General features: G+C 40.1%; 1 protein-coding gene across 6 annotated transcripts in view; it reads right to left on the reverse strand.

Moving 5' to 3' along the window:
* bmal1a (basic helix-loop-helix ARNT like 1a) overlaps positions 1 to 13842 on the reverse strand; it is a 39977-nt gene that overhangs the window by 13568 nt on the left and 12567 nt on the right. For all 6 annotated transcript variants that reach the window (XM_028584900.1, XM_028584902.1, XM_028584904.1 and 3 more), the window contains 8 exons: positions 13813 to 13833; positions 13563 to 13595; positions 12463 to 12492; positions 11690 to 11847; positions 10831 to 10910; positions 6979 to 7071; positions 3880 to 3997; positions 1802 to 1951 (listed from right to left, as the gene is read on the reverse strand). In XM_028584900.1, the coding sequence (XP_028440701.1) occupies positions 1802 to 1951; positions 3880 to 3997; positions 6979 to 7071; positions 10831 to 10910; positions 11690 to 11847; positions 12463 to 12492; positions 13563 to 13595; positions 13813 to 13833 (683 nt within the window). The remainder of the gene's footprint in view (positions 1 to 1801; positions 1952 to 3879; positions 3998 to 6978; positions 7072 to 10830; positions 10911 to 11689; positions 11848 to 12462; positions 12493 to 13562; positions 13596 to 13812; positions 13834 to 13842) is intronic.

The following is a 13842-nucleotide window of genomic DNA, read 5'->3' on the forward strand; positions in this document are numbered from 1 at the left end:
CAACAAACATAAAAACATCCTGTGGCGAACAGCGTTAGCCTCAAGCGACCCCCGTGACATGCAACTCTTTAAAAGAGGCCAGGAACTGGTATACCCAGGCAGTTCGGGTAGCTAAGGCTCACTACTTCAAACAGCAACTTGCTTCTTGCAGTACCAACTCAAAAAAGTTCTGGGACACTGTTAAAACGATGGAGAACAAGAACACCTCCTCGCAGCTGCCCACGGTCCTGAAATCAGGTAATATCATCACTAACGATAAGTCTATGATATCAGATAATTTCAATAAGCATTTTGCTGAATAAGCATTTTGCTGGTCATGCTTTCCATCTGGCGGCCGGACCCCCAGTAAACTGCTCTACAACCCCCGCAGCTACACGTCTGCACCCCCCACCACGCTTCTCCTTCACCCCAATCCTGACAGCTGATGTGATGAGAGAGTTGCAAAATCTGGACCCATACAAATCTATTTTACCGTGTCTTTTGAAAGTCTTCAAAAGCTTGGTCAATAAACAGATTACCAGACATCTCGAATCCCATCGTGTCCTTTCCGCTACACAATCTGGCGTCCGTGCGGTCATGGTTGCACCACGGCCGCCCTCAAGGTCATAAATGACATCACAGCCGCCATTGACAAAAAGCATTATTGTGCCGCCGTCTTCATTGATCTATCCAAGGCCTTTGACTCTGTTAACCACCGTATTCTTATTGACAGACTCAACAACCTTGGGTTCTCTCATAACTGCCTCGCGTGGTTCAAAAACTATTTTTCGGATAGGGTCCAGTGCGTTAAATCAGAGGGCCTGCTGTCGGGACCTATGGATGTCTCTATGGGGGTGCCACAAGGTTCAATTCTCGGGCCGACTCTTTTCTCCCTATATATCAATGATGTGGCTCTTGCTGTTGGCAATTTTCAAACCCACCTATATGCAAACGACACCATCCTATACACAGTTTGACCCTTTAAGCGGTGATACAGACTTTCTATTAATGTATACTGTGTTATCACCATATCACTTTCGCATATCCTTCGGCTTACTTACACCACACGTTTCTGCCAGCTTTGTAAGGCCTACTTAATTTGCACTTTATGTAGCATATTGTATTCTGCACTCCTGTATTGTATTGAATGTGAAACTGTAGGTTGTCTTGCACGCTTACGCTTTTCTTAGCCAGGTCGCCGTTGCAAATGAGAACCTGTTCTCAACAGCCTACCTTGTTAAATAAAAATTTGCTTTTTTAAATGGAGTCTGTTGGGTTTAGCACTAGCAACTTCAGAGCGGTTTGTGGTTAAACAGAAAGGTCTCAAAGACGTTTTAAAGGTCTATCTCTGAAGGGATCCTTTCCATAATGTTGTCAGACACAAATATATATATATATATATATATATATATATATATATATATATATATATATATATATATATATATATATATATATATATATATATAAAATTAATCTGAGCCTGTCAGCCTACAATCTGAGCCTACATTGTAGCGTGTTTCGCTGCTTAATGCTGGACCAATGTCAAAGATTGTTGTTCCCATCAGTCACTTAGACACAAAAACATAGGAAAATAGGGTCCAGGTTAAAATAAAAATAAAAATGGTAGTTACCCTTTATGTACATCAGGTAAAGGCTGAATGTAGAGAAGAGCCTTGACTGGCACTCAAAGATGAAAACTAATGGGGAGATGATTTGTGTAGGACTCAAAGCTTCCTCTACAAGGGAGGCAGCATTATATGTTAGGGGAAGAGGACGATTGTGGGCGAAAGAAGTTTTAGGAGAACAAACCATACTGTACCTTTTTTCTTAGAGCAGGTGGAGGGAAAGTCTTTATCCTCTACTTTGACAGAGGGCCTGTTGCACTTCATCCTGCAGAAAAACGATCGTCTGGCTCCAGAACAGAGTCTAGATGGGCCGGGGGTGATGTCTGTCTTCACTGGAAGACCAGCTGCAAATACACAAACATACAAATAGTTACATAGCAACAGGTTGTTTTTTCTTTAACATTATTGTTTGTTTGTAGGGCTGTCCTCGACTAAAGAAATTCTTAGTTGACTAACACTTATACAATTTTGTCGACTAATCGATTAGTTGATTTAATTGACAGAGCTGTGCGCTTTGAGAGGTGGTTAAGACTAGAAAAGCACAATATAAATGTAGTTAATTAACCATCTGTAAAACTGAGTTTCTCCACAATTAATCCTGCAAAAGCACCACTTTAAATCTTGTGTTTACCATAAATGTGCTCAGAAGTTTCTTGGAATTAAGTAATTAAGCATAAATAAGCATAAAAAATGACTAATCGACTAAAGAAATCTTAGTCGACTAAGACCAAAACGACCGATAAGTCGACTAATCGACTAAGAGGTGGCAGCCCTATTTGTTTGTTTTTAAAGATTTTTGGGGGGCATTTCAGCCTTCAATGGAAAGAACAGATAGATATGAAAGGGGAGAGAGAGGGGGATGACATGCAAGAAATTGTCTCAGGTCCGACTCAAACCCTGGACATTCTGCGTCTAAAACTGATCTAACCCGGCCACGACATAATTGTTTTTCATGTTCAGTGCAGATGCTTTTAAAACATTATTTCATTATTTTCTGCAGTATGGAAGCTGACATTTTTTTCCATCATTCTCAGAACTTACAAAAACTCTAAATGTACTACTTTTTACTAAATGTAAAAAACTCCTGTAGCCAAATTCAATTATTCTTTCTATTCTCAGTGCCTCTATTTTAAGTTTTGAATGATGCCCATTTCAGCCATTTGCATCCATGCAGTCTTGAAATAGTTTTTCCATTAAGAAAATGTATTCAACTATTACTAGCCATTGGTCCTCTGTGGGGGGATTCTATTTCACACCATTTCCTTGTCATAGCGTTTTACTTGCTTTCAGTAATATTTCAAATCATTTCCATCTCTTCCTTGTAAGATTCCTTTTGCCAAATTACCAAATGAGAACTCCTATATCTTAGAGGAACATCAGATCGTTTGTGGGAGTTGCTACATCCCTAAAAGGCTCATTGATTGCGGTTCACCGACTGATGTGCCAAAAAGTGATCATCCACCAAAAAGTGATTGCTGTCTATGCTCCATGCAAATGATACAATTAATCATACACAAACACATGATACATGAACGCCCAGGCTCTCGGGATCTCCAGCATGTTGTTTTGTTGCTGGTGGTTGCTCACATTTCTTTGGCTGTTCTGCGCGCTCTTTAAAGGGTGGCTTCCCCAGCAGGCTGAGCCAGGTTCACTCCTTCCCCCGCCCGGGCAACATCGCTACCTGGATGTGTGACGACTAGACAATAAAAGGGGAATCTCTAGATAAGCCACAGCCTAGCCGCACCTGATTGAACCGCGCTTATAGTTAGATAAGGGTCTGTCTGAGGTTTCTTCCTAAAAGGGAATTTTTCCACACCACTGTCGCACTAAATGCTTGTTCTTGGGGGAATTACTGGAATTGTTGGGTCTTTGTATATTATTGAGTGTGGTCTAGACCTACTCTATCTGTAAAGTGTCTTGAAATAACTCTTTTGATTTGATACTATAAATAAAATTGAATAGAATAAAGTTGTGGTGGAAAAGAAATACTGGGAACCAAGAAATGCAGTCCGTTCCGAACAGGCACGCGCTCAAAATGGGCACGGTACTAGCTCAACAAATAGACAATACAACCAGGTGCTGTATTTCACAATAAAAATGATTTTCTAGAGACATAAAGTAGCCTTGAGATTGCTGACAGATACAGTTTTGCCTGGTAGTGTGAGGATACAACATATTAAGATGTAAGCTCAGAGGAAGGGTGGAATACACAAGAGATCAACATTAACTAGATTCCAATGCTACACAATAGATAATGTGTGTTTGGACTTACTTTTAGCGTCAATGAGTCTCTCTCGTGGGGCCGTATCGGAAGAGGACAGCTGCTCCTTGACCTTGGCAATGTCCTTGGGGTGTAGGTAGTCAAACAGGCTCTGACCTATTAGGTCGTTCTGGACGCAGCAGGTGGAATATATGAGTGAGAGACAAAGAGAAAAGGGGGAATGGGAATGACGTGAAAGGGGAATAGAGGCAAGGAACATAAAACAATATGGGCAAGGACAGAACTGCTAACTAAAAACATCTACTACTACTTCCATAAACAACATTAACTTCTCTAAAGTCAGCGCTGTGATAAATGCTACTTTAGTTATTTCATGTGGTAGCTTTTATGGGAAATTGCAAGGCAATTTAAATCTTTTATATAAAAATTGGTCTATATCCTTAACGTTCCACTTCCGGGATTGCTCCGGTGCCGCAGGAAATCCCCCGGATGCATGTATTTTCCTTTCCTTCCACTTTCTTTGTGTTGGAATTTTAAATTTGGTGGATTTATGAGGACTATTGTTGACTGCTCCTCAGATCTCTGCAGGGTAGATTGAGACAGCTAGCTGTTGTTGTGATTGGCAGGGTTCGTACACCTTTTCCAAGGTCAAATTCAAGCACTTTTCATGAGCTTTCAAGGTCCATTTTAAAGTTCTTTTCAAGCACCTTACACCACTGTAAAATACACACCAATACATAGTCAAAGTTATTATTTAGTGTTTTTATCACATTAAAAGAGATAATGCTATAAACAGCCAAAATGGTGATTCGTAATAGCAGAAGGATCATATATTTAAGCAAAACACAAGTTTTATTTTTCAAAATGTATCAGTGTCTAAGTAGACTTTGCTTGCTATCTAACCTGCCTGAGTCAATGTAAAAACAATTACCCCAAACAAAATCACTCGACAGGGTCACATCACTAACCCTGAATTATCACTTTTAAAATGGCTCATAACATACAGTAAGACAGCTATGGAGAGTAGCACTGAGTGGGAGGATTTGAGCCAAATGACATGCAGCTGGGTCATTCTGTGTCAAATCAGACTAAAACCAAAAAAACAGTTGCTGCACCCTCTTAGATTTTGCTAAAGTTTTATGCTACCCTTAATGTCAATCTTTTCACAGTTTTTTCCAAATCTAGGGCATGCCGTACAAACTTGTAATGGTTCAGTCATATTGACATATTTGTCTTCCATCCTACAAAGTTTGGGCTGTCTATGAATAATACTTTCCATTATATTAATGTCCAAATATCGCTTCCCAGATAATGTGATTTTCAGGCTGTAAAACTGAAGTAATTTCAAGGGCTGAAAATATGAAGACATAGGATTTGAACAGAAATATTGTACAGGCCTTGGTTTTGGGACACATTATTGATATAGACAAGGTTTGAACAAAATCTGAGACAGTGCAACAACAACCTGTAATTCCATTTTAACCCAGCACAGGTGCACAGGCACCTGAATAGCTTATATTATGTAATTGAAAAAAAAATATATTTCATTGCCAAGACATATACATTTATCTACTGGAATAGAGCAGTTTAAATATTGCATAATGCCATCCTCAACCTTACAGTAGGCAACTTGTATCATTGTCTAACGTGTTCAGGTTTTAATTTGCGGGTAGTTAACGTTACAGTTACTGTGATGTAACTTTGGCTATGTGCACTGCATATTCCACAAATGAACATACCATAACGGACATGCAATACTAATGTAAGTTATTTTATTGTGTAACCTCACAGTTGAGGCTTAAGAGGAAATTACAGTAAACATAGAGCTTTTATTGTGACGGGAAAAAACGGAAGTAGATAAAGTATTGCATTTGCTGACATTTGACTGTGTCGGGGTTGAATAAAGGGAGATGTGCAGTGCCGTCTTGTTCCGGCATTGGAAGACCGTGTCTTTATTTTACAGCCAAACCTGAGTCTAGTATAAGAAACCCTCAGTTACACTAACATTACATTATCACACAAAGTACTCTCAGTCACTTAGCCTGCAAATTCCTACCTAGCAGTTACTAGCGTAAACAAATAGCTAGGTGCTAACGTGTACAGTAGGCTACTTCAGTTGGCTAACTTGAAAAGTCTATGTCTTATCCTTCATGTGACTCGAGAGCGCAGACTCGCCCATTGTGAAAAGCTGCACGTCTTTTTTGCAGACTTTACAAGAGGCAACTCATGGGGTTTGTCCCCATTTAATAATTTGTATTTTTCATCTTCCAACCAACATTCATTGAAACGACAACCTGCCGGCGATATTACAAATCCCACTATGGCCACGCCAAGACTCGCCCTACGAAGCAGCTCGATTGGTTGGGGTTAGGCATTTTACCTCGAGTGGTTAAGGTTAGGATAGCCAATTGGTCAGGGGATAGGACCTGTACAGTGGGCGGACTCACATATGGAAACAAACGCAGTCACATGTGCACAAGCGAGCAGGTTTCATTTTAAGCTCTCCAACATTGTATTTCTCCATTTAATAAACAAACTATTCAGTCGGATAGGTATTTGTCTTCAAAGAAATACAGTTACAATTTCAAGCATTTTATCCAAAATTTAAGCACAACACAACCTCAAAATTCAACCATTTTCAAGGATTTCAAGCACCCGCACGAACCCTGGATTGGTTTAAAGAAATGCCAATAAACCAGAGCATGTTTTTCTCCCATCCCGGAATGCTATGTGGAGTAGCCAGACCCTCCTTCACTTCGCAGCGTGTGGATGGTCTGGCAAAGCGAGACTATATAAAAATGAACTACTGAGAAAAACAGAATATCCAACTCAAGTAAGAAAGCTGTGATGATCTGCCGCTTGAATTCGATTTTTCATGGTGAAAAAATGCCGCTGATTTGAGAAAATAATTTTTTATCTTTGCCAAATAAAAAGGGTCAACACTATGGGATCCTGTGTAATTTGCAGAGTGACTGACGTGATGAAGGATAGAAAAAGTTTCAAGTATGACACATACTATAAGTTCTTCAAGGCTGAGAGGCTTAACAATTACTTAAGATGGCTAAACATATTATCAACACTACCTTTATGAGTAACACGCAGTAAATGGACAACAGTCCCTTTTTCTCCAATTCACAAATTCCTCCTTACCTGGCTGTAGTTGAGGATCTTGTAGACTGATTCAGAAACAAAGAGGATCTTTCCGCGGTCGCACCCAACCACAAACAGGAAACCATCAGCAGCCTTAATTATCAAACACACAAAACACTGGAATAAATATGGGGCATTCCACAAATTAATTTTCGTCATAGAAAAGACAAAAAAATAAATTCTTTAAAAATGCCTACTTTGGTCCAATATTAGGATACATAATATGATTTAGCTTTACATTGCTTGATGTTTTGAGTACCATAATTAGTAGACAATAGGGTTTAATATTTTTCCCGAAAATGAGATGAATCAGATCCCGGGAAATAGACAGCCCATATTCTGGGAATCCCGGGAAATGGCTGTTTTTTTTGGTTTGTTTTTAGCCCAAGTACTGTATCGATATCATTAGGGCCCGAGCGCCGACAGCGGCGAAGGCCCTATTGAAACTGAAGGAATTATTGTTTCTTTCTTTCTTTCTTTCTTTCTTTCTTTCTTTCTTTCTTTTTCTTTCTATTATTTTCCCGTCAAATGAATTGGCTTTTTGAGGGGCTTAATATATTCAAAAACTCACCAAATTTGGCGGCCGCATCAAGTCTGGTGAAAATTTATGTATTTTAAGGGTTTCGGGAATAGGCGCACAAAAATGGCTCGCTAGCGCCCCCTAGAAAGTTAAGAAAATTGAGCCCCTGCAGTGCGTTTAACGTAGACTCACGAAACTTGGTACACATATTTAACATGTCATTATGTACAAAAAACTTCATTAGATCCATACCCTAATCCCAACAGGAAGTCCGCCATTTTGATTTCAAAGTTCGAAATTAGTGCAATTTTGGCCATTTCCACATGTCATACTTTAACGAACTCCTCCTAGAGATTTCATCCGATCAACTTCAAACTCGGTCTGTGCCATCTTAAGACGTTAAAGATGAAAAGTTATTAAAAGAAAAACTTTTCGTCATAGGGCGTGGCCGTGGCGGGGCGGCCATTTTGAGTGTTTAGCGATGAACAAAGAAGTTGTTGTGACTTGAGTGTACGTTGTCGTGTCTGCCCAAAATTTCTCACGATTGACAAGGGTCCAGGCCTGAGGACACCTACAGGCCAAAATTGACTTTTGGTCATAGCGCCCCCCGCTGGCAACAGGAAATCTGCCTTATATGACAAACATCATCCGATTTGCATGAAACTCAGAATGTGTGGTCGACGTGTGATACTGAGCCTCCCCCTATAATATGACCACGCCCACTTACTCAGGCCACGCCACCCTTTCATAACATTTGAACCGTTTAAGGTAGAGTCTTGTGTGAGGTATCATTGAACTCAGCAGAGACTTCCTTCTTCATTGGTGATGGTTTGGCCCGCCCCCTATGTTTAAGCCACGCCCCCTTTCATACATGCCGACCCATTTAAGGTAGAGTCTTGTGTGAGGTATCATTCATCTCAGCAGAGGCTTCATTTTTAATTGATGATGGTTGGACCCGCCCCCTACGCTTTAGCCACGCCCCCTTTCACAGCTAATGAACCGTATGACGTAGAGTCTTGTGTGAGCTATCGTTGAACTCGGCGGGGAGTTCCCTTTTCATTGTTGACGATTCGCGGCGTCTGAGTGCCGCACGAATGCAAGGAGCGGCGTCCGCCGGTAACCCCGACGCGCGCAGAGCCGTGAGGGCCCGTCCATCGCTGCTCGCAGCTTTAATTCAAATATGCGTTCCCAAAATCCCAAACTGACATTTTTTATATTATTTGTATCATTTTTAGGACTAAATAATACAGTTTATGTCCATCATCAACACAGTTTGCAATGATCAATTCTGCTGCGTGATCAAGTGAGCTGCGTGCTGCAGCGTGACATCTGCTGCAGCGCTAATTATGAAATGCCAGGTGGAATGTCTGGGACTTGTCTTCTTAAAATCTAGCCAACCCTTATATAATCAATGTTTTATGGAAATCTATTATACAAACTAACAAAATATGCTTAAGTAAACCATTGAATGATTTCTAAACCTTTACGTTATCGAAATCCATTCTGTGCCTGTTGAGGATTTGTAAGAGGCTGCAAACGGGAATAATCACCAAAATACAAATACGCCTTATAAACCGGTCACACAACTTGCACTGAGCTGTTTTATTGTCCGGTCTTTCAAAATGCTCCCAAACAAAGCTGGCCGCAGACATCATTAACAGAGTTAGGTAGCCCAGCTGCGTAGTGCGTGCTGCGTAACTAACTTCTTCTTCTTCTTCTTTAATGAATGAATGTATTGAGCCTGTGTGATTTAGGGAGCCTGTATTACCGTAGCTACCGTCGCCTGCATCAACGTTACCGTATGATAATAATAGACACGTACTCCTTGCCTTTTTTTATTTTATTTTATTTCCCGTCATAACATTTCCCGGGAAACGGTTTTGATCACATTTCCCGGGAATCCCGTTTCCCCGGATTAAACCCTAGTAGACAAGACTGGCGACAAATGATGAAAATGAATAGTACAAAGAGTACCATGCAAACTGCATGGTGAATCAAGTATTGTGCTGATTGTACTGTAACATATCCCTCTTGCATGTTATATTAAATAAAGAATTTAAGCTTTAATTATTTTTGTCAGTAATTTTACCTCTATTTGGTAGTTGACCATGTTTGTTCTATTTTCATATTTTTTTGCAGTCATTTTTTATTTCATATTTAATAGGTTACTAGGTTACAGTACCTAAGGTAATGTTGCTAGCCTCGTGAGACCGTCCTGATCTTGCGAGCTCCAGTTTTCCACTCGCAGATCAGTCTGGCATCTTGAGGTAGAGAAAATTTGGAGCCGTTAGCCAAACGACCGGGCCAATCAGCGTTGGTTTTGAGGTGGGTTAGGTGGTGATAGATGGTTTATCCACTCAGCTAACCAGTATTTTCAGACAGCGGTAGCCCTAATTCTGTTAGCCGCTCGCTAATGCTTTTTTTCTCTTGGATGCTTCTTTTGGAATATGGTCCGGGAACCTGAAATGGTGCCTTTTATTCCTAAATTCTCGTTACACAAACGGCAAATATCCTTTACCAACATGTTGCTTGCATGCTGGGCTAACGAGCTATGCTTTGCCTGCAGCAGCAGGGGCGGGCTTGTGGTTGTATTTTCATACGCTTCGTGGATCTGAGTGCTTGATTTGGCCCACATCTGTCTATCACCAACATAGGTGATAGACAGATGGTTCATCCAATCAGCTAACCAGTATTTCCGGCCCTTCCCAAAAGCTCTCCAACGGAAAGTTCCCAGATGGATATGCCGAGCAAATGCGAAGCAATCCATCTGGCGGAGTCAGGTTATAACGTTGCAGCCATCACTGGGGGAACAAGTCAGACTGGGCTTGTATCCCTCAGGTGAGTGTGTGACTGATGAAAACTGATGAAAACCTATAAATATTAATGTACAGCCTATCTGAGAGACAGTAACTACACCCAGAGAAATCACCTATGTGTAAATATCCATCTGTATCATTAGTATCTTTGGATAAATTGTATAGTAGTTTTTTTTAACGCTAAAAGTCTTGATCCTGGACCGTTGATCCTATACGTCAGTTAATATAGTTGTTGAGCTTGGCTACAGAAATCATTCATCAAGTTTCCTTTGATTATTTTATTTTATTTTATACTGGCTAGTTTTACTGAGGCCGGGCTTGTATCCCTCAGATCCCGAAGTGCTTGTAAGTGATAAATCATCATTAGTTGGGAGTCTAACCGTCAGCCATTAGTTCACCACCATCATCACAACACAATGCAGAGAATCAAGAGTTCACACTTTTAAACAGTTACACTACGCTGTTTATCTAGATTACTTAATTGACACTGTGCCTAATCATTTGAACTACACTCACCCTTAATATCAAATGCTTCAGTTCATCATCTGAGAGGAAGGAAGGCTTGTAGTTGGCCTCTGTGTAGGGGTTGGCTGCACCTGAACAAAACAGTGAACACAACAGTGAATACTCACACCTGTAGGTATTCAGACTGAAAATGCACAGACTGTAACAGCTCACAAAGTTTGTGGGCCTTATTAAGTGAAAGTTATAAGTAGCTATTCTTCCATCTACTTTAAGTAACCCAAAATTCTAGTAAACCGACATGTTTAACTAAAAAAATATGTTTGCTATTGCATACATTTAGATGGTCAACATGATTGTTGATCAGTAACACGTGAATCATGTATTATTTGCTTAGTTGCTGAAGTCTCTGGCTTTTATAACCAATTGTCTTCCTTTATTCCTTTTTTGAAAAAAAGCAATCCTTCTAAATTGACTCCCTGCCGGGCCTTATCATCTGGGCAAAACGTTTTTATACAAGTAGCGAACTTCTTTAAGAAATACCTCAGTGCCAAAGTTGTGTGCCTTGCTAGAGCTGAAGAAGACAAATAAAAAAAATAAAAAAATCTTGTCTTTGTCAGTCAACTAATAAATTAATTGACTAATCATGCCGTTATATCTCTGATCCAATCTTTATGTGAGGCTTTCCCCTTTATTTTCCCATTCATGAATGGACACAGTAAGCTGTGCCAAAGAGCTGTCAATATTGTTGCAATTCTTGCGAAGACATTTCCCTCGTGGCTCTTTTGACAGTTGTGTACAGTACATGAATACAGTATGAATATAGTATGTTGGCAGTATTATTTTCAGGCAGTACCAACCACAGCTTATGTAAACCCCTCATAAATTGAGCCATCTCCAGCGATTCACTAACCTCGGAGTGTCTTCATGTGCTGGACAGCCATGCGCAGGACCGTCAGCTTGTCTAATTTGCGGGACATGGCGTTACAGGTGGGCACCAGTGACGCCAGCTCGTCGATGAAGCTGTTCATCTTGTCCCTGCGACGCTTCTCGATCTGGCTGTGAGCCTCTCTGTAGAGGGAGAAGCATCAGACATTAACAGACAGTGATCTTACACTGACTGTTTTCCTCTTTTCCAATCTGTCTGGCATAAATCCAAAAAGAAAAGAAAATCATTTTGGATTTGTATAAAAGACAGAATCCTGAGGCTGCAGGCAACAGGAATGCAAGATAAGGCAAGTTTTCCTTCAATGGGCTGCATTCTTGCACTGCAAATTATCCATCACCTCACACTCTTGTCTACCATGATGATGAATCATCGCTAAGAACACACTGCTCTCTAAAGACGAAAGATGAAATGCCTTGGTGTTAGGTCTATCTTTCAGGACTGTATGAACAAATCCGAAGGTTTATCCCACTTTTCTGTTCGGTCTTCACTAGCTGCTACTAAAGGTGGTACTTTCCACGCAAGACAAAGAGAGCTTGTCATTAGCCATTAGGTGTGCTCTTACAGTCCCTTACTTGAACATAATGCTTGGATCTATACACTTCAACGTATAAAGTTTCTCACTATCAACATACACAAAACACTCTCTGTTCCCAATCAGACAGAGGGACATTTAATGCATGCAAAAAAGATTAGAAGGCGGGGGGAATGAGGGAGAGAACGGAAAGGAGTTTTTATACCTGGCATTCTTAATCCTGCCCTGTTGGTCACTGGAAAGACAAACAAAGATATATTAGAGAGGGGAAATTGGCAACAAAAAAGGGAATGTTTTAGAGAAGAAACTTTAAGGTTTTCGGTTGCTAAAGTGCTCTTTGGTGAAGTCAGATTCACCAAATTCTCTTAATACATTTTAAATCCTCATAAATGTGTCTTATAAATGTTAACTTGGTGAATGCCTACTGTTTGTGAGTAAGTCTGTGTTCCTGAAAATTTATCATTTCTATATACAGTAAGGCTACATGGTTCACTCTATTTGCAGGCAAGAATTATTCACAAAAACATTAAAACTTCACAGTGCAAAGCTTGAAGTCCTGTTGTTGGAAATCAGCAGGCAAAAGCAGTGTCCAAAAGTATAACTATAGCTGTCAACATAAGGTCATTGCAGAGCAGTACCATGACAGGAAGTTGGCACCACTGAATTATAAAAGATACAAGTTACTGTGCCAAAACCCTTAAACCATAAAACAAATTCTCGCTAAATTAACAAGCCATTAACACACGTGACGCTGAACTTATATGGCAACAGCAAATGGACGTTTTTAAACTCCTAATTTACATACATAAATCTTAAATCAACAAGATTGAGGCAGACAACTTTAACGCATCTTCGTTCTAAAACCAGCCTCTGCGACTTGAACAGCTGATTCATGTCGCAAACATCAGCTGGCTTGAGTCCAGCTGAGACTTTGTTTGATATGATCGCTGTGTCTCTCCATGTTTCAGGCCCTGGCACTAGCTAGCAGTGAGGGACGGTAACTCGCTTCAGATAGGAGGGCAACATGCGTTTTACTAATTTTGTGTTGTTTGGGTGCATTAACATAAAAGAAGTCTAGACCCCAAATATACGACGTATTTCCAGAAAGAAAAAAAAAAAACGTCTTAACAGTGAGAATATGTTTATTATGATTTGGGTGAACCAACCCTTTAAGCTGGGTTTAACTTATTTTAAAAGTGAAACTGGATAATTTCAACGGTGGGAATGATCAAACTACAGCATATACAACAATGCTTGAAAAATTAAAACACCCAATATATTACCATGATAATGATGGCCTCTTACCTTCCCAGTTTATCTTTGTCCGGGTCCATGTCACTAAGGAGGAGAGACAGGAGGCATACGTTTCAACAAGAACAACAGAGGACATCAAAGTAACCAAAGTAATTAGGGGTTTACTGGGTTCAGTATGTTTGTTTTTCAGTGTATTCATTATTTCACGGTGCAAAATCAATTGTGGATCATTACTATTTCAGACCTTTCTATATTACACTTTGTGCTAAATCTATTAACATTGAGTCATGTTTGAACTTACTCAAATGAGAAGCCATCAATTCTGCAAAGA

This window comes from Perca flavescens, chromosome 8 (genome assembly GCF_004354835.1).
Source record: "Perca flavescens isolate YP-PL-M2 chromosome 8, PFLA_1.0, whole genome shotgun sequence".
Lineage (NCBI taxonomy): Eukaryota > Metazoa > Chordata > Actinopteri > Perciformes > Percidae > Perca > Perca flavescens.